The sequence below is a fragment of the Triticum aestivum genome, chromosome 7D (genome assembly GCF_018294505.1).
Source record: "Triticum aestivum cultivar Chinese Spring chromosome 7D, IWGSC CS RefSeq v2.1, whole genome shotgun sequence".
Lineage (NCBI taxonomy): Eukaryota > Viridiplantae > Streptophyta > Magnoliopsida > Poales > Poaceae > Triticum > Triticum aestivum.
The window spans coordinates 466,066,927-466,087,731 of record NC_057814.1 but is presented as its reverse complement, the minus strand read 5'-3'; the positions used below and the strand labels follow the sequence as shown (position 1 = coordinate 466,087,731).

Below are 20,805 nucleotides of genomic sequence, written 5' to 3'. Positions count from 1 at the left end.
ATTTTCTGGAAAGCATAAAGGAGTGTTTGAAAGGAGTTTTTCAAAGAAAGACCTCGGTCAAGCTGCTTACATATTGAGCTTCAAGATCTATAGAGATAGATCAAGACGCTTGATAAGATTTTTCAATGAGTACATACCTTGACAAGATTTTGAAGTTGTTCAAAATGGAACAGTCAAAGAAGGAGTTCTTGCCTGTGTTGCAAGGTGTAATGTTGAGTAAGACTCAAAACCCGACCACGGCAGAAAATAGAAACAGAATGAAAAGTCATTCCCTATGCCTCAGCCATTGGTTCTATAAAGTATGCTATGTTGTGTACTAGTCCTATTGTGTACCTCACCATGAGTTTAGCACGAGGGTACAATAGTGATCCAGGAGTGGATCACTGGACATCGGTCAAAATTATCCTTAGAGGAATAAGGATATGTTTCTCGGTTATGGAGGTGCACAAAAGTTCGTCATAAAAGGTTACGTCGATGCAAGCTTTGACACTAATCCAGATGACTCTAAGTCTCAATCTAGATACTGTTGGAAATATGCCCTAGAGGCAATAATAAATGGTTATTATTATATTTCTTTGTTCATGGTAATTGTCTATTATTCATGCTATAATTGTATTGTCTGGAAATCGTAATACATGTGTGAATACATAGACCACAACCTGTCCCTAGTAAGCCTCTAGTTGACTAGCTCGTTGATCAACAGATAGTCATGGTTTCCTGACTATGGACATTGGATGTCATTGATAACGGGATCACATCATTAGGAGAATGATGTGATGGACAAGACCCAACTTAAGCATAGCATAAAAGATCGTGTAGTTTCGTTTGCTAGAGCTTTTCCAATGTCAAGTATCTTTTCCTTAGACCATGAGATCGTGCAACTCCCGGATACCGTAGGAGTGCTTTGGGTGGGCCAAACGTCACAACATAACTGGGTGACTATAAAGGTGCATTACGGGTATCTCCGAAAGTGTCTGTTGGGTTGGCACGGATCGAGACTGGGATTTGTCACTCCGTGTGACGGAGAGGTATCTCTGGGCCCACTCGGTAATGCATCATCATAATGAGCTCAATGTGACTAAGGCGTTAGTCACGGGATCATGCATTGCGGTACGAGTAAAGAGACTTGCCGGTAACGAGATTGAACTAGGTATTGGGATACCGACGATCGAATCTCGGGCAAGTAACATACCGATTGACAAAGGGAATTGCATACGGATTGATTGAATCCTCGACACCGTGGTTCATCCGATGAGATCATCGTGGAGCATGTGGGAGCCAACATGGGTATCCAGATCCCGCCCGTTGGTTATTGACCGGAGAGGCGTCTCGGTCATGTCTGCATGTCTCCCGAACCCGTAGGGTCTACACACTTAAGGTCCGGTGACGCTAGGGTTGTAGAGATATATGTATGCGGAAACCCGAAAGTTGTTCGGAGTCCTGGATGAGATCCCGGACGTCACGAGGAGTTCCGGAATGGTCCGGAGGTAAAGATTTATATATGGGAAGTCTTATTTTGGTCGCCGGAAAAGTTTCGCGCTTTATCGGTATTGTACCGGGAGTGCCGAAAGGGGTCCGGGGGTCCACCAAGGGGGTCCACCAGCCCCAGGGGGCCACATGGGCTGTAAGGGGTGCGCCTTGGCCTATATGGGCCAAGGGCACCAGCCCCAAGAGGCCCATGCGCAAGAGATAAGAGAAAAAGGGAGAGTCCTAAAGGGGGAAGGCACCTCCGAGGTGCCTTGGGGGGGAAGGACTCCCCCCTGGCCGCACCCTTCCTTGGAGGAAGGGGCAAGGCTGCGCCCCCCTCTCCCTTGGCCCTATATATAGTGGGGGGAAGGGAGGGCAGCAACATCTAAGCCTTGGGCGCCTCCCTCCTCCCATGCAACACCTCTCTCTCTCTCTCTCGCAGAAGCTTGCGAAGCCCTGCCGGAGAGCCGCTACATCCACCACCACGCCGTCGTGCTGTTGGATCTCCATCAACCTCTCCTCCCCCCTTGCTGGATCAAGAAGGAGGAGACGTCGCTGCACCGTACGTGTGTTGAACGCGGAGGTGCCGTACGTTCGGCACTCGGTCATCGGTGATTTGGATCACGGCGAGTACAACTCCGTCATCCACGTTCATTGGAACGCTTCCGCTCGCGATCTACAAGGGTATGTAGATCCACTCCTTTCCCCTCGTTGCTAGTAGACTCCATAGATGCATCTTGGTGAGCGTAGGAAAATTTTAAAATTATGCTACGATTCCCAACAGTGGCATCATGAGCCAGGTCTATGCGTAGTTACTATGCACGAGTAGAACACAAAGTAGTTGTGGGCGTTGAGTTTGCCAATTCTTCTTGCCGCGACTAGTCTTTTCTTGTTTCGGCGGCATTGTAGGATGAAGTGGCCCGGACCGACCTTACACGTACTCTTACGTGAGACAGGTTCCACCGACTGACATGCACTAGTTGCATAAGGTGGCTAGCGGGTGTCTGTCTCTCCTACTTTAGTCGGAACAGATTCGATGAAAAGGGTCCTTATGAAGGGTAAATAGAAATTGGCAAATCACGTTGTGGTCATACGTAGGTAAGAAACGTTCTTGCTAGAAACCTACAAACCACGTAAAAACTTGCAACAACAATTAGAGGACGTCTAACTTGTTTTTGCAGCAAGTGCTATGTGATGTGATATGGCCAGAAGATGTGATGAATGATATATATGATGTATGAGATTGATCATATTCTTGTAATAGGAATCACGACTTGCATGTCGATGAGTATGACAACCGGCAGGAGCCATAGGAGTTGTCTTTATTATTTTGTATGACATGCGTGTCATTGAATAACGCCATGTAAATTACTTTACTTTGTTGCTAAACGCGTTAGCCATAGAAGTAGAAGTAATCGTTGGCGTGACGACTTCATGAAGACACAATGATGGAGATCATGATGATGGAGATCATGGTGTCATGCCGGTGACAAAGATGATCATGGTGCCCCGAAGATGAAGATCAAAGGAGCATAATGATATTGGCCATATCATGTCACTATTTGATTGCATGTGATGTTTATCATGTTTTTGCATCTTATTTGCTTAGAACGACGGTAGCAAGTAGGATGATCCCTTATAATAATTTCAAGAAAGTGTTCACCCTAACTGTGCACCGTTGCGAAGGTTCGTCGTTTCGAAGCACCACGTGATGATCGAGTGTGATAGATTCTTACGTTCGAATACAAAGGGTGTTGACGAGCCTAGCATGTACAGACATGGCCTCGGAACACACGCAATACACTTAGGTTGACTTGACGAGCCTAGCATGTACAGACATGGCCTCGGAACACGGAGGACCGAAAGGTCGAGCATGAGTCGTATAGAAGATACGATCAACATGGAGATGTTCACCGAGCTTGACTAGTCCGTCTCACGTGATGATCGGACACGGCCTAGTTAAACTCGGATCATGTTACACTTAGATAACTAGAGGGATGTCTATCTGAGTGGGAGTTCATAATCAGATGAACTTCATTATCATGAACATAGTCAAATAGGTATTTGCAAATTATGTCATAGCTTGCGCTTTAGTTCTACTGGTTAAGATATGTTCCTAGAGAAAATTTAATTGAAAGTTGGTAGTAGCAATTATGCGGACTGGGTCCGTAAACTGAGGATTGTCCTCATTGCTGCACAGAAGGCTTATGTCCTTAAGGCACCGCTCGGTGTGCTGAACCTCAGCGTCGTCTGTAGATGTTACGAAACATCTGACATACACGTTTCGATGACTACGTGATAGTTCAGTGCGGTTTAGAATTGTGGCACCAAAGACGTTCTTGAAACGTCGCAGAACATGTGAGATGTTCCGAAGACTGAAATTGGGATTTCAGACTAGTGCCCACGTCAAGAGGTATGAGACCTCTGACAAGTTTCTTAAGCCTGCAAACTAAGGGAGAAAAGCTCAATCGTTGAGCATGTGCTCAGATTGTCTGAGTGCCACAATCGCTTGAATCGAGTGGGAGTTAATCTCCCAGATGAGATAGTGATAGTTCCCCATAGTCATTGCCACCAAGCTAGTAGAGCTTCGTGATGAACTATAACATATCAAGGATAGTTATGATGATCCTTGAGCTATTCGCGATGTTTGACACCACGAGAGTAGAAATCAAGAAGGAGCATCAATTGTTGATGGTTAGTAAAACCACTAGTTTAAGAAGGGCAAGGGCAAAAGGGATACTTCATGAAACAGCAAGTCGTTTGCTGCTCTAGTGTAGAATCCCAAGGTTAAACCCAAACCCGAGACTAAGTGCTTCTATGAGAGGAACGGTCACTGAAGCAGTAATACCCTAGATATTTGGTAGATGAGAAGGCAGGCAAGGTCGACAGAAGTATATTGGATATACGTTATATGAATGTGTACTTTACTAGTACTCCTAGCAGCACCAGGGTATTAGATACTGGTTCGGTTGCTAAGTGTTAGTAACTCGAAATAAAAGCTGCGGAATAAATGGAGACTAGCTAAAGGTGAGATGACGATATGTGTTGGAAGTGTTTCCAAGGTTGATGTGATCAAGCATCGCATGCTCCCTCTACCATCGAGATTTGGTGTTTGCGTTGAACATGATTGGATTATGTTTACCGCAAAACGGTTATTCATTTACGGAGAATAATGGTTACTCTGTTTATTTGAATAATACCTTCAATGGTCTTGCACCTAAAATGAATCTCGATCGTAGTGATACACATGTTCATGCCAAAAAGATATAAGATAGTAATGATAGTACCACATACTTGTGGCACTGCCACTTGAGTCATATTGGTATAGAACGCATGAAGAAGCTCCATGTAGATGGATCTTTGGACTCACTCGTTTTTGAAATGAATGAGACATGCGAACCATGTCTATTGGTATATATGCATGAAGAAACTCCATGCAGATGGATCGTTTGGACTCACTTGATTTTGAATCACTTGAGACATGCAAATCATATCACATGGGCAAGATGACTGAAAGGCCTCGTTTTCAGTAAGATGGAACAAGAGAGCAACTTATTGGAAGTAATACATTTTGATGTATGCAGTCCAATGAGTGCTGAGGCATGCAGTGGACATCGTTATGTTCTTACTTCACAGATGATTTGAGTAGATGCTGAGTGTATTTACTTGATGAAACACTAGTCTGAATTATTGAAAGGTTCAAGTAATTTCAGAGTGAAGTTGAAGATCGTCGTGACAAGAGGATAAAATGTCTGTGATATGATCATAGAGATGAGTATCTGAGATACGAGTTTGGCACACAATTGAGACATTGTGGAAAGTGTTTCACAATTAATACCGCCTGGAACACCATAGTGTGATGGTGTGTCCGAACATCATAACTGCACCCTATTGGATATGGTGCATACCATGATGTTTCTTATCAAATTACCACTATCATTTATGGGTTAGGCATTAGAGACAACCGCATTCACTTTAAAAGGGGCACCATGCAATTCCGTTGAGACGACACCGTTTATAGAAACCTAAGTTGTCGTTTCTTAAAAGTTTGGGGCTGCAATGCTTATGTGAAAAAGTTTCAGCTGATAAGCTCGAACCCAAAGCGGATAAATGCATCTTCATAGAATACCCAAAAACAGTTGGGTATACCTCGTATTTCAGATCTGGAAGCAAAAGTAATTGCTTCTAGAAACGAGTCCTTTCTCGAGGAAAAGTTTCTCTCGAAAGAATTGAGTGGGAGGATGGTGGAGACTTGATAAGGTTATTGAACCATCGCTTCAACTAGTATGTAGCAGGGCACAGGAAGTTGTTCCTGTAGCACCTACACCAATTGAAGTGGAAGCTTATGATAGTGATCATGAAACTTTGGATCAAGTCACTACCAAACCTCGTAGGACGACGAGGATGCGCACTACTTCAGAGTAATGCGTGATCCTGTCTTGGAAGTCATGTTGCTAGACAACAATGAACCTACGAGCTATGGAGAAGCGATGGTGGGCCCATATTCCTACGAATGGCTCGAGGCCATGAAATCCGAGATAGAATCCATGTATCAGAACAAAGCATGGACTTTGGTGAACTTGCCCGATGATCGGCAAGCCATTGAGATAAATGGATCTTTAAGAAGAAGACGGACATGGACGGTAATGTTACCATCTATGAAGCTCGACTTGTGGCAAAGAGTATTTTCACAAGTTCAAGGAGTTGACTACGATGAGATTTTCTCATCCGTAGCGATGCTTAAGTCCGTCGGAATCACGTTAGCATTAGCTGCATTTATGAAATCTGGCAGATGGATGTCAAAACAAGTTTCCTTACCAGTTTTCGTAAGGAAAGGTTGTATGTGATATAATCAGAAAGATTTTGTCGATCCTAAGGATGCTAAAAGGTATGCTAGCTCCAGCGATCCTTCCATGGATTAGAGCAAGCATCTCGGAGTCAGAATATACACTTTGATGGAGTGATCAAAGTTTTTGGGTTTATACAAAGTTTGTTAGAAACTTGTATTTCCAATAAAGTGAGTGGGAGCACTACAACATTTCTGGTAAGTATATGTGAATGACATATTGTTGATCCGAAATGATGTAAAATTTCTGAAAAGCATAAAGGGTTGTTTGAAAGGAGTTTTTCAAAGGAAGACCTGGATAAAGCTACTTACATATTGGGCATCAAGATCCATAGAGATAGATCAAGACGCCTGATGATACTTTCAAAAGACAGCACACCTTGACATGATTTTGAAAGAGTTCAAAATAGATCAGCAAAGAAGGAGTTCTTGGCTGTGTTACAAGGTGTGAGTATTGAGTGAGACTCAAGACCTGACCACAGCAGAAGATAGAGAAAGGACGAAGGTCGTCCCCTATGCTTTAGACGTAGGCTCTATAGTATGCTATGCTGTGTACCGCACATGTAGTGTGCCTTGCCATGAGTTGGTCAAGAGGGTACAATGGTGATCCGGGAAAGGATCTCATGACAGCGGTCGAACTTATCCTTAGTACATAGTGGATTAAGGAATTTTCTCGATTATGGAGGTCGAAAGGAGTTCGTCGTAAAGGGTTACGTCGATGCGAACTTTGACACTAATCCGGATGACTCTGAGTAGTAAACCGGATTCGTATAGTAGAGCAATTATTTGAAATGGCTCCAAATAGCGCGTGGTAGCATCCACAAGATGACATAGATATTCGTAAAGCACACGGTTCTGAAAGGTTCAGACCCGTTGACTAATAACCTCTCTCACAAGCATAACATGACCAAACCAGAACACATTGAGTGATAATCACATAGTGATGTGAACTAGATTGATGACTCTAGTAAACTCTTTAGATGTTGGTCACATGGTGATGTGACCAGTGAGTGTTAATCACATGGTGATGTGAACTAGATTATTGACTCTAGTGCAAGTGGGAGACTGTTGGAAATATGCCCTAGAGGCAATAATAAATGGTTATTATTATATTTCTTTGTTCATGGTAATTGTCTATTATTCATGCTATAATTGTATTGTCCTGAAATCGTAATACATGTGTGAATACATAGACCACAACCTGTCCCTAGTAAGCCTCTAGTTGACTAGCTCGTTGATCAACAGATAGTCATGGTTTCCTGACTATGGACATTGGATGTCATTGATAACGGGATCACATCATTAGGAGAATGATGTGATGGACAAGACCCAACTTAAGCATAGCATAAAAGATCGTGTAGTTTCGTTTGCTAGAGCTTTTCCAATGTCAAGTATCTTTTCCTTAGACCATGAGATCGTGCAACTCCCGGATACCGTAGGAGTGCTTTGGGTGTGCCAAACGTCACAACGTAACTGGGTGACTATAAAGGTGCATTACGGGTATCTCCGAAAGTGTCTGTTGGGTTGGCACGGATCGAGACTGGGATTTGTCACTCCGTGTGACGGAGAGGTATCTCTGGGCCCACTCGGTAATGCATCATCATAATGAGCTCAATGTGATTAAGGCGTTAGTCACGGGATCATGCATTGCGGTACGAGTAAAGAGACTTGCCGGTAACGAGATTGAACTAGGTATTGGGATACCGACGATCGAATCTCGGGCAAGTAACATACCGATTGACAAAGGGAATTGCATACGGATTGATTGAATCCTCGACACCGTGGTTCATCCGATGAGATCATCGTGGAGCATGTGGGAGCCAACATGGGTATCCAGATCCCGCCCGTTGGTTATTGACCGGAGAGGCGTCTCGGTCATGTCTGCATGTCTCCCGAACCCGTAGGGTCTACACACTTAAGGTCCGGTGACGCTAGGGTTGTAGAGATATATGTATGCGGAAACCCGAAAGTTGTTCGGAGTCCCGGATGAGATCCCGGACGTCACGAGGAGTTCCGGAATGGTCCAGAGGTAAAGATTTATATATGGGAAGTCTTATTTTGGTCGCCGGAAAAGTTTCGCGCTTTATCGGTATTGTACCGGGAGTGCCGAAAGGGGTCCGGGGGTCCACCAAGGGGGTCCACCAGCCCCGGGGGGGCACATGGGCTGTAAGGGGTGCGCCTTGGCCTATATGGGCCAAGGGCACCAGCCCCAAGAGGCCCATGCGCAAGAGATAAGAGAAAAAGGAAGAGTCCTAAAGGGGGAAGGCACCTCCGAGGTGCCTTGGGGGGGAAGGACTCCCCCCTGGCCGCACCCTTCCTTGGAGTAAGGGGCAAGGCTGCGCCCCCCTCTCCCTTGGCCCTATATATAGTGGGGGGAAGGGAGGGCAGCAACATCTAAGCCTTGGGCGCCTCCCTCCTCCCATGCAACACCTCTCTCTCTCTCTCGCAGAAGCTTGCGAAGCCCTGCCGGAGAGCCGCTACATCCACCACCACGCCGTCGTGCTGTTGGATCTCCATCAACCTCTCCTCCCCCCTTGCTGGATCAAGAAGGAGGAGACGTCGCTGCACCGTACGTGTGTTGAACGCGGAGGTGCCGTACGTTCGGCACTCGGTCATCGGTGATTTGGATCACGGCGAGTACGACTCCGTCATCCACGTTCATTGGAACGCTTCCGCTCGCGATCTACAAGGGTATGTAGATCCACTCCTTTCCCCTCGTTGCTAGTAGACTCCATAGATGCATCTTGGTGAGCGTAGGAAAATTTTAAAATTATGCTACGATTCCCAACAGATACATATTGAAAGTGGGAGCAATTAGCTAGAGTATCCCCGTGCAGAGCATTGTAGACATAGAAATTTGCAAAATACATACGGATCTGAGTGTGGCAGACCCGTTGACTAAACTTCTCTCACGAGCAAAACATGATCACACCTTATTACTCTTTGGGTGTTAATCACATGGCGATGTGAACTAGATTGTTGACTCTAGTAAACCCTTTGAGTGTTAGTCACATGGTGATGTGAACTATTGGTGTTAAATCACATAGCGATGTGAACTAGATTAGTGACTCTAGTGCAAGTGGGAGACTGAAGGAAATATGCCCTAGAGGCAATAATAAAGTTGTTATTTATATTTCCTTATATCATGATAAATGTTTATTATTCATGCTAGAATTGTATTAACCGGAAACATAGTACATGTGCGAATACATAGACAAACAGAGTGTCCCTAGTATGCCTCTACTTGACTAGCTCGTTAATCAAAAGTTTCCTAACCATAGACATGTGTTGTCATTTGATGAACGGGATCACATCATTAGAGAATGATGTGATGGACAAGACCCATCCGTCAGCTTAGCATTATGATCGTTTGGTTTTATTGCTATTGCTTTCTTCATTACTTATACATGTTCCTCTGACTATGAGCTTATGCAACTCCAGAATACCGGAGGAACACCTTGTGTGCTATCAAACGTCACAACGTAACTGGGTGATTATACAGATGCTCTACAGGTGTCTCCGAAGGTGTTTGTTGGGTTGGCATAGATCGAGATTAGGATTTGTCACTCCGAGTATCGGAGAGGTATCTCTGGGCCCTCTCGGTCATGCACATCACGATAAGCCTTGCAAGCAATGTGACTAATGAGTTAGTTGCGGGATGATGCATTACGGAACGAGTAAAGAGACTTGCCGGTAACGAGATTGAACTAGGTATAAGGATACCGACGATCGAATCTCGGGCAAGTAACATACCGATGACAAAGGGAACAACATATGTTGTTATGCGGTTTGACCGATAAAGATCTTCGTAGAATATGTAGGAGCCAATATGAGCATCCAGGTTCCGCTATTGGTTATTGACCGGAGATGTGTCTCGGTCATGTCTACATAGTTCTCGAACCCGTAGGGTCCGCACGCTTAACGTTCGATGACGATTTGTATTATGAGTTATGTGATTTGATGTACCGAAGTTTGTTCGGAGTCCTAGATGAGATCATGGACATGACGAGGAGTCTCGAAATGGTCGAGACATAAAGATTGATATATTGGAAGGTTGTGTTTGGACACCAGAATGGTTTCGGAAAGGTTCAGACATTTTCCGGAGTACCGGGGGTTACCGGAACCCCCCCGGGGGAGTTAATGGGCCTTCATGGGCCCTAGTGGAGAGAGGAGGCAGTGGCCAGGTGGAGGCGCGCGCCCCTCCAAGCCCAAATCGAATTGGACTAGGGTTAGGGGGGGCTTTCCGTCTCTCCTCCTCCTCCTCCCCTCCTTCTCCTAGTGGGAATAGGAAAGGGGGGGGGTCGAATCCTACTTGGACCGGGAGTCCAAGTAGGACCCCTCCTTTGGGCCGGCCACCTCTCCTCCCCCCTTTATATACGTGGGAGGGGGGCACCCCAAAGACACAAGTTTCTCTTAGCCGTGTGCGGTGCCCCCCTCCACAGTTACACACCTCGATCATATCGTCGTTGTGCTTAGGCGAAGCCCTGCGCCGGTAACTTCATCATCACCGTCGCCACGCCGTCGTGCTGACGGAACTCTCCCTCAGCCTCAACTAGATCAAGAGCTCGAGGGACGTCATCGAGCTGAACGTGTGCTGAACGCGGAGGTGCCGTACGTTCGGTACTTGGATCGGTTGGATCGCGAAGACGTTCGACTACATCAACCGCGTTACTTAACGCTTCCGCTTTCGGTCTACGAGGGTACGTGGACACACTCTTCCCGCTCGTTGCTATGCTTCTTCTAGATAGATCTTGTGTGATCGTAGGAATTTTTTTGAAATACTACGTTCCCCAACATAATAAAGCATTTTAAAAATGTTAAATGTGTATAGAAAAAATATTGATCATGTAAACAAATATTAACCTTGTATTTGAAAAATGTTAATGTAGCATTTGAAAAATATTAAATGTGTATAGTAACCATGTATTAAAAAAACATAATTTTGTATTTGAAAAATGCTAATCAAGCATTTGGAAAATGTTAAATGTGTATGGTAAAAATGTTGATCATGTATTAAAAATACCAATCTTGTATTTGAAAAATATTATACATGTATAAAATACCAATCTTGTATTTGAAAAATATTATTCATGTATTAAATAATGTATTAGATATATACAAAAAATGTGCGTAGAAAAATAGTGAAAACCGAGAGAAGCCAAAGAAAATCGATGAAAAATGAGGAAGAAACAAACAAAACAAATGAAAAAGAAGAAAAGAAAAAAGCTAATGAAAAGCGAGATGAGACAAAGAAAACCAAAGAAAAATAAAGATTTCTTTTTACAAAAACAGTGAACAAAGGAAAAAACGAAGAAAAACGGTGAAAAACAAAAAAAAACCTAGAAAGCCAGTCAAAAAACGGCTCTTTTACCTCAAGTTGGTCGCGCACTACTATTTTAGGACAAAATCAAAAGTGACTGAGTGGCTTGCAGCGCTACGCAGCATCAGGATACCTGGGTGCGCCCTTTTTCTTCTCTGTTTATTTTAAGTCTGCGTTAATAGACCGAACCATCACTGTGGATGCTTCAGGCGAGAACTCCTTCCGTCTCTCTATAAGCGAGATATAGCGTTCGCACTGCCAAACAGGTTTTCAAATTCCATCCACAAATTCTTGTGCTCGGGGCCCAGTGCATCTCGTAGGCCATTTTCTGCACCACCGGAACTGACGGCCCAAGAAAATCCCTACGCCTCCAAATTCAAGCCTTTTCTTTACTCTCTGTCCTCTGCCCACCAGACCACAACAGTTCTCCGCCGCGACGACTAGCCGGCAGGCGACGACGACGACGAGCAGCGTCAGCCAGATCCGACGAGATGGTAAGCACATAAACCCTAGCCCCTCTGGTGATCTAGGCCCTCCAGGGTTTCGCGAGGTACTAAAGCGCCGTCGGTGGTGTTCTCGCAGGCGGCCAAGGCGATCTCCAGCCCCGTGCCGGTGGAATGGTACCCGACGCTGGCCGTCGTCATGGTCTCCGTCGGCCTCATGCTCACCGCATCCTTCTTCATGTAAGTCATCTCCCCGATTCCGATCTCCCCAGCTCCTCGTGCGATTCGTGCAGATCGATGGCCTGATCCGATCTGATGCGCCTAGCGGCTGCGTGTGTTTGGGACCGAGCGGAATTGGTCCATCCGTGGGTTGGGATAAGGGATCTGATGTGCTACTTTGTTGTGCCGCCAAATAATTTGTTCGAGTAGTAGGTGGTAGCATCCTCTGGGGAAAAACCGAGCCACGATGAGTTTAGGTTGTATCGTCTTTGGCTTATTTTCACTGCTCAGTGGCGTTCTGGATCCTGCATGACAGAGGTAACGAATGCGCTTACCTTGGTGGCTTCAGGTTGGATAGATGGGCCTAGGTTTGTTTGAAATTCGATGTGGACTGAGTTCAGTACCTCTTGCACCAGTTTTTCTGCTTGTCAGGAAAACGATTTGCTCTCATTGAACACTTGGTTTGGAGTTCCGGGGTATGTTAGATTATAATTTGGCTGCTAGAACAGAACAGGAGGGCAGAGCCATGAGTCACCTTTTTTTCCCGCGGAATGGAATAATCCTTGTTCTTGCTGCTGCCTGTTGATACGTTTCGTGTTATTGCTTGTTATATCACCAGTCATACTGTTCCTAAAAGTAAAAGGCAATAATAGGACACTGTCGTGAATCAGAGCAATTAAATTCAACGAGCTTGTAGTGCGTACCCAAACAGGTGAAAAGTAGCACTTTAATAATACAAATAAAACACGTCGAAGTACACTGTTTATCAGTGTGTTTAACACAGGAACAAAGAGAAACTTGGTTGGACCTGTTATTTACTCTGTACAGAATTGTAGAAATACGTCCTACTGTAGCTGCCAGCTGGCTAGTCTTTGTCCCTGCCAAGTTTATGTTAATGATTCAAGTTATGGTTATTTCCAGAACCTGTGATCAACATCATTGGCCCTAAGGCTCTTAACCAACCAGTATGTACACGATCACCCACATCTTGTTGTACCGTATTAGGAAATATTCCTACAATGAAATCCCAAAATCCTTGATTCCAAAGCTTAATTCAGCGGTTAAACTTCATACACCCACATCATAGGTTTTGAGTTATCACATGATGATACGTCTGAATCAGAACATATCAGAAGTCTAATTGCACCAGCTATATCTTTCATATCGTCTGTAAATTAGCCACTTGCACATAATGGGGACAGACTTCAGCGCTGTGATTCAGGATCTATTTTGTCTTTTTTTTTCTTTGCGAGGAAGGATATATTTTGTCTGTGATACCGTTAGGCATAGTCTGTTTTTTTCTCAGGATATAGCTAATTAGGAAGGATACACATGAAATCTGGTGGTAATGTCAAATTAATTAGTGAACACAGGTGTTGGTTCAGGCCTTAAGCTATTGAAGTTGACTAAGTACTTCAGCACTTGTTATTCAAGCACACAACAATCTAACCAGCAATCTGGTCCATTTCAGTTATGAAGCCACGACTTCAAGGCGGAACCGTAGTTTAACCAAGGAGATTGTCACAGCGTCCATTGCTTCTGTCTTCCTGGTACGCCCCTTTAAAGGACTGTTGGCTGTTTTACAATTCCGTATAGGATGATTGATGCACATCTAAGTTAGCTTTTTTGCTTCACAGGGCTTTGGTTCTCTGTTCGTGCTCCTTGCAAGCGGTGTTTATGTCTGATGATCGGCTGTGCAAGCTTTTTGTTTGTGTAGCTAGGATATGCCAAGTTCTAAAAGCATTAATATTGTGCTGTTCCTGGAGAATATGCAGTAGTACTATGGAGATGTTTTAGTTAAAAGGGCGAGTGTGGTGAAAACTCTCTGATTATTACCATGCCATCAGATCACAATGTCACTTGCTGCTTCTTCTACATAACATTTTTCCCTACTTGTGCCTATGAATTTTTTATATTGTTGAAAGTTGAGACCAATTCTTTCTGATGGATACATGAATGCTACCGGTGAAAAATCATCATATTAACCAAGCAGCAAACATGACCACCCTCAACTCTGTGGTCTAGCTTTAGCAATAAGCTGAAGATGAGGACGGGGCGTCGACCCGTTGGCTGGGCAGCTGGGGTTTGCTGCCAGCCCACCCGAGTTCGAGTCCCGGCTCGGACGCGTGGTGCTCGCGGAGTTTCTCCTATAAAAAAAATGCCAATGTGGCTTAGCCCTTGGGTTGGTCTTATTTTTTTTGTAGCAATAAGCCGAAGATATGAGTTGTACAGAAAAAAACTGAGACTTCAGTCAAAAATGGTGTTGTGTGTCCTAGAGGTGCGAGCGAGGATGCTCATTTTCACCCACGTTTGTTTGATTGCTGTAACCAACGAGGTTCACAGCAAAGTGAGGCAAGGTAAATAGCGTGAGGCTTTTGTGCTCATGCAATTTCTTTATGTTACTAAGATGAGGCTTTGTGCTGTACAAGCTTCGTATGGTGCGTGATTGTGTGTGATTACCTCGTTTGCTCTCATAAAGAAACAAAAAAGAAGAAGAAGATTTAACTGCTACTCCTTCTATAAGGAACTATAAGAGTGTTTAGATCACTACTTTACATAGCCTAGATAGTTAAAGACCTCTTTGATCAGTCTGAATATTTCCTGTTTCTTGTGGAAATTGAATTGTTTCATGTGAATTTCCTGCAATACTGCCGTGTTATTTCACAACCAGCTCAGAAGTATAAAATTTCAATCTGATTTCCACCTAAAGATGGCATACGCATCTACTTTTCTTCTATTTTTTTTAAAGATGTCCCTTCTATTGTGTTCTGTTTTTTTTCTAAGGAAATCTCTTTCGTTATGTTGAATTGTCTCCGTCGGCTTAGAGCATCTCCAATAGAAGATGCAAATTTTGGAGATGTAAAAGTTTACATCTTCAAAAGTGCTTTTTGCATCTCCAAAAAAATGTCAACTCCAACAGAAGATGCAAAGTAGAGATGTAAAATGCTGAAAACTACCAACTACTACTTCATTTCAACACAGTTCAAACATAATTCAACATAGTTCAAACTTAAAAACTTCATACATAAATCAACTACTACTAGATGAAACTACTCATCATCGTTGGAGCTGCGGAACTGTGCCCAGAACTCGTCCTTGTCCGGGTCGTCGCAGCCCTCGTCATCCTCCTTCGAGTCACCCCAGTCCTCCTCCGACGACTCGACGGGGATCATCGTCGAGGGGCCGACCTCGTCGTCCTTCTTTACCACCTTCTCCTCGGCGTCACGCTTCTAGGAGTACTCCTGCTCGGCGTGGACGTACTCCGGATGCTCCCGAGCAAACCTCGCCATCAATGCCTCGTCGCTCTCGCCGGGACTGACGACAACCGCCGGCTTCTTCTTCGCCTTCTTCGCCGGAATCTCCTCCAACCGGATGCCCCGCAGCACGAGCATCTCCGCAGCCGCCTGGGTCTCGATCTCCGGAAAGTTCAAGTCTATCCCCGGCCTTCCGGCACGCCACACTACCACGTCGTAGGCACGCGCGGCCTCGTGGACGGTGGGGTATGTGCCGAGCCAAAAACGGCGGCCGGCGTCGGAGAACTCGACTCCTCAATTCCTGGAGGGCTTCATCTCACGCCGAAGAACCCCGTCTTGCTCCTCGGGGTCTTCTTCGGCGTCAAACGAGGGTGGGGCGCGACGACCGGAGAGAGGCGGGGCCGGGCGGCGGCGACCGAGTTGGGGCGGAGGCGGCGGTGTCGGGGTGGAGCCGGAGAGGTCGATGCGGGGCCGGGGCGGCGAGCGGAGTCGGGGTAGAGGCGGCGCGGTCGGGGCGGAGCCGGGGAGGTGGACGGAGTCGGGGCAGAGCGGGCCGGTGGCAGGCCGATTCGGGTCGTATGGCGGCGGGCGGCGGCCAAAACTATGTGGAATCGGAGGCGGGCGGCGAAGCGGAGGTGGATCCATAGCGGGGCGGTGGCGGGCAGCGGGAGGATGAAGATAGGGTGGAGGGGAAGTGAAATGATAGGCGGTTGATGGTTGCCGCGCGGCTGCTCTTTTTACATCTCCAATACCCGGAGATGTAAATTTACAACTCGAAGTATTGTAGTTTAAGAGATGTAATTTTTTTTAATCTATATTATTTGTTGGGGACAGTTTTTTGGCATCTGAAGATGCAAAAGTTAGGTATTTTTACAAATGCTATCGGCGATCTGATGCTACCGTCACTCTTAGAAGAATTCTTGCTTATCCCCTTGGTCAGCACTGGAGTGGCGACCTGGTCAAGGAGCCCACTCATAATGTAATGTCCAGGGAAAGAGAAGTCCCATTTGTTACTTATTTCTGGTCTCGGAGTCGGTCGTAATGTCTATATCTGCTTGCTTCTGCCCCGCTGGCTCACCCCATTCTGCTTAGCTTCGTTTGCAGCTTGCCCTCCTCCACTTGCAGGATCTCCGGGAAGTCTCCTCTAGGTTCGTCGTAATCTATGTGGTTCATCGACCTGTTTCTTGTGCATCATCTAATTAATGCTCTCTTATGATCAGTTTATTCTTTTAGATTTCCATCTTTGAGATCTGAAAGGTTGTTGCGCCGCTTAGTTTTCTAGACCTTTTTCTACCAGAAAATACACTATGGGTCATGGTGCCACTCGAGGACCACCATATCCCCACCACTTAATTCCTAGAGATTAGCGATGAATCTGTATACATCGTTAAGGTATACTATCAAATTTCCGAGTCGCTTTCTCGCATGTATTAAAGGCCGTATTCCCCCTCACCAATCAGTTACCAGCTCCACGTTTTGACTCACAAGGAGACGCACTTGCACTTAATCTGGAGCAACCCTCCAATGGCAGCATGTTGCTATGCACTTATTGCATCCTCACCTCTATCTACTGGAGTACTTCTCATATCGCCCAATCTCTTGTTCATCTTCCTCTCTTCCTTCCTCTTTTCCCTTCCTGTTCATGTGATGCAAACGGTGGAATCCCTGCCACTCGTAAATATCAATAATTGCGTTCATTACCACTAGAGACAAACGGCTAGCTAGGGAGAGGGAGAGAGAGATGGTTCCGTATTCATCTGCAGTTATTGCTCTGATGCCACCAGACGTATCCCGTTTGTATTCGCTGAATTCACCTTATCTCTGACGTATTCAGTTAATGCCTATGATAAGTAGATCAATCTAAATGCATGCGTTGACGGCCTAATTTGTTCACCTGTTTTGGAGTTAGTTTCAGTTAAGCTTGTTCGGTGTGTATTTTTCCCTCGTTTCTGTCACTCCTCGAGCACTTGTATACTCTCCTTAATTTGATGAAAAAACAATGCTGTTGACTTTCATGAAAAAAGGGGTTTAGAAAGACAAATACAAAGTCTCTTCCCCCATTCGATGAACGTGCGAAGCTAAGGTGACACATGGCTTAGTAGACCAATTGTGATGCATTATGTATTCCCTCCGTTTCATATTAGTTGTCACTGATTTAGTATAAAGATCAGCGACGGCTAATACGGAACTAAGGGAGTATATTACTTTTCAGACGGTGCAATACACTTAACAACTGACCTTTTCAATTTTATACAGTTATTTTCCTTTGGTTAAGTTGCTCACTGACAACTTGCCACAGCACAACTTACTGAGGACACCATGCACTCTGCGGAAGGCAAACAATGATTGCCATCATTTGAGAGTGTTTGTATAAGTAGAAACAAAAATGGACGATGAATCTAGCAGATGCGATATCCCGGGGTGCACATTCCGGGATGAATGCAAGCTCTCATACCAATATCTAGAGAAAATCACAAACAACTTCTCTACTGAGCGAGAACTTGGCGCAGGTGGTTTCGGTGTGGTATACAAGGTAAGATTAAAACATATGTTTTTAATCTTTTCAATATGTATATTGATCCAAAAACCTTATCCATATTAACAATAACAAGAGACTTTAAACAGGGATTGCTACCAAATGGAGAACTGATAGCTGTGAAGAAGATTAACCCATTAACGCCTGGTTCTGGGAAGCAATTTGAGAATGAGGTTCATCATCTTTTGAGCCTTAACCACCCGAATATAGTGCGATGTGTGGGGTATTGCTATGAAACACAACATTTACGTTTAAAGTACGAGGGAAAATACATATTTATTGAGGCAAGTGAGAGGTTGCTTTGTTTGGAATATATGCCTAAGGGGAGCCTTGATTACCATCTTGCAGGTACGGAAGTTCATATGTGACTTATCTTGTTTCCCCAAAAAAACTCTTTTTTCGAGACTGCTGTTTTGTGGTTTTCTACATAGTTGTTACTTAACTAGATGGTATCTGCATGTTGCTGCGGGAATTGGTTGCAATGTATTTCTATGGGATTCGGTTGTATGGAACATGAATGTTTGGATTAATAATATGAGAACTGAAATGGGAATACATATGTTTTATTGTATTTGGTTATTGTATAGATGTAAAAATATATTGAATACAGGTAACATAATACTCCCTCTGTCCCATAATGTAAGACGTTTTTTGCCTCTAGTGTTGTGTAAAAAACCATCATACATTGTGGGACGGAGGGAGTAGAATGGAAAGCCTTTTCTCAGCATGGTTGCATGTTCAGGTGACGTGTTTACATGTTGAGAGAAACAGGTTAGTGAGGATCACCTATTTAGTTATATAGGATTAAGATTACCTATTTGTTCACTTGTGCTCATTTTATAAAATCCCGTGTTTGTGATTCATCAATTTAAAATAGTTGTTATTCGTTCATTAAGACAGCTAGGGTCCAGTTTAGCAAATCTTGTATCGCTGATTTAATACTACTACTACTACTAATCGAGGTTGAGTGATTGTAGTATGGCATTTATCTCCATGAGTTAGCAGTTTGATTTCATTAACCAATGTTGAACCTTCTTTTGCCTTGTTGATCTGTGACTCTTGTGTGCATAAGTCGCTTGTAGAGCTATTTTCAATTGAGGCAGTTCTGTGAAATGATATAAAGATCAGTGAATATATGTTGGTGGTTAAATGGAAGAGAACTCTGCAGTCATTTCATATTATATCTTTTTTTTTGCGAGGGCTTTCATATTGTATCAGCACAAGTGCACAACAATATATATTTTCACATAACATTTATTTAATTTCGCTTCTTTTGGTTACAGATGAATCGCATGGACTTGATTGGCACAAGCGCTACAATATAATTAGTGGGATTTGCTATGGCTTGCATTACCTTCATGAGGAGTGGCAAGTTAATACTCCTATTGTTCACTTGGACCTAAAGCCAGCGAACATATTGCTTGGTGACGATATGCTACCAAAGATCGCGGATTTTGGTCTGTCAAGACTTTTCAGTGCACAACAAACTCGAGTTCACACTGAAAATTCTGATGGAACACGGTATGTTAAATGTCTCTATTGCATTTTTGTGACCAGCGACATGCCTTTCCTTTACAGTTCTCTTGATGCTTGAAAGTCTTACTATCCATGCTGCGATGCAGTGGTTACATGGCACCAGAATACATAAATCACGGTACAATCACAACTAAGTCAGACATATTCAGTTTGGGCGTCATAATCATACAGATAATAACAGGGTACAGGAAGTACCCTTCACCTTTTGATACAGAATTGTCGTACCATGACTTCATTGAACTCGTAAGTAATTGTGCTTCAGCATCCATGATGGAGGTTATTTGTGATAGAGACGATGCCATATTTTATTTTTGCGTAGTTTAATTTTATATCTCTGTTCCAATTTCACAGGTACTTGAGAAATGGAAAAAAAGGTTGGGAGCAGCAGCACTAGAAACAGACTACCAACAAATAAGAAGTTGCCTGGAAATGGCTCTAAGCTGCATGGAAACTGACCCAATGAAAGGCCGGCAACAACGGAAATTCTCGAGAAGCTTAGTAGATGGGGATGCACCAATTTCCATGTTAGTGGTGCTGAAAGATCACTAACACTTAGGGTATGCCCATTTTTTTTACAGGAATGCCTTGTTGCGCTTTATTGATGATTAAGCAGAGTCACATCATACAGGACATCCGACAAAATATGACTAGGAGGATCACCGTCCCAACTTACAATGGTATTAGAATCAAAAGAAAATTTTGCTAAATTGTGCACCACGCTATTGGCATCCCTTAGGCAATGCTGGAACGAAATAGATGCAATTCTAGAGCAATCATGAAACACTCCATTAATATCGCTGAATAAGGACTCCAAATTCTGTCAGTCCCGTGCATGCCTGCGCAAGCTCCAAATTTCATCACTTCCGTTAGGGTATGACCATTTAATGATAATGCATTGCAGAACATATTGTATCTTGCTGGCTTGTCCTTTCCCTTTAGGGAAACTAACAAGTGTGCAAATGAAGTTTACATCTTTCGAAATGTCATAACGCGGTGACCTGTAACTCTGCAACAGACAACCAATATAGTGTTGAGCATTCAAATATAATTAGCTGCTGGAGGATGTCCTGATACCATTCCTTACTAATGCTTGGAGCTCTTTTATGAAGATTACGGCTGACCCAAGAGAGTTTCTTCTGATCAGTCCCCGCGAGCTCCAGTTTTGTTTGGAGTTAAATAAACGG

General features: G+C 44.2%; 2 protein-coding genes across 2 annotated transcripts; both read left to right on the top strand.

Moving 5' to 3' along the window:
- Window positions 1-11,890: 11,890 nt before the first annotated feature.
- Window positions 11,891-14,230, top strand: LOC123169477 (transmembrane protein 258). The gene is made up of 4 exons (XM_044587352.1): window positions 11,891-12,127; window positions 12,216-12,316; window positions 13,767-13,845; window positions 13,933-14,230. Exons 1-4 carry the CDS (start codon window positions 12,125-12,127, stop codon window positions 13,978-13,980), a joined length of 231 nt encoding a protein of 76 aa, XP_044443287.1. The 5' UTR covers window positions 11,891-12,124; the 3' UTR covers window positions 13,981-14,230.
- Window positions 14,231-16,538: 2,308 nt separating this feature from the next.
- On the top strand, window positions 16,539-20,328 carry LOC123167036 (cysteine-rich receptor-like protein kinase 25). The gene is made up of 6 exons (XM_044584876.1): window positions 16,539-16,697; window positions 17,806-18,082; window positions 18,175-18,433; window positions 19,369-19,606; window positions 19,708-19,864; window positions 19,973-20,328. The coding sequence occupies exons 2-6, from the start codon at window positions 17,936-17,938 to the stop codon at window positions 20,168-20,170; spliced, it is 999 nt and encodes a 332-aa protein (XP_044440811.1). The 5' UTR covers window positions 16,539-16,697; window positions 17,806-17,935; the 3' UTR covers window positions 20,171-20,328.
- Window positions 20,329-20,805: the final 477 nt, after the last annotated feature.

What these genes read in the sequence shown, in the direction of transcription:
- LOC123167036 (XM_044584876.1), top strand. Translation starts at nt 17,936, where the DNA reads ATGGACGATGAATCTAGCAGATGCGATATCCCGGGGTGCACATTCCGG. An exon ending in GAAAATTCTGATGGAACACG is followed by an intron (nt 19,607 to 19,707) that starts GTATGTTAAATG and finishes GCTGCGATGCAG; the next exon opens with TGGTTACATGGCACCAGAAT. An exon ending in ACCATGACTTCATTGAACTC is followed by an intron (nt 19,865 to 19,972) that starts GTAAGTAATTGT and finishes CCAATTTCACAG; the next exon opens with GTACTTGAGAAATGGAAAAA.
- LOC123169477 (XM_044587352.1), top strand. An exon ending in CTCACCGCATCCTTCTTCAT is followed by an intron (nt 12,317 to 13,766) that starts GTAAGTCATCTC and finishes GGTCCATTTCAG; the next exon opens with TTATGAAGCCACGACTTCAA. An exon ending in CCATTGCTTCTGTCTTCCTG is followed by an intron (nt 13,846 to 13,932) that starts GTACGCCCCTTT and finishes TTTGCTTCACAG; the next exon opens with GGCTTTGGTTCTCTGTTCGT.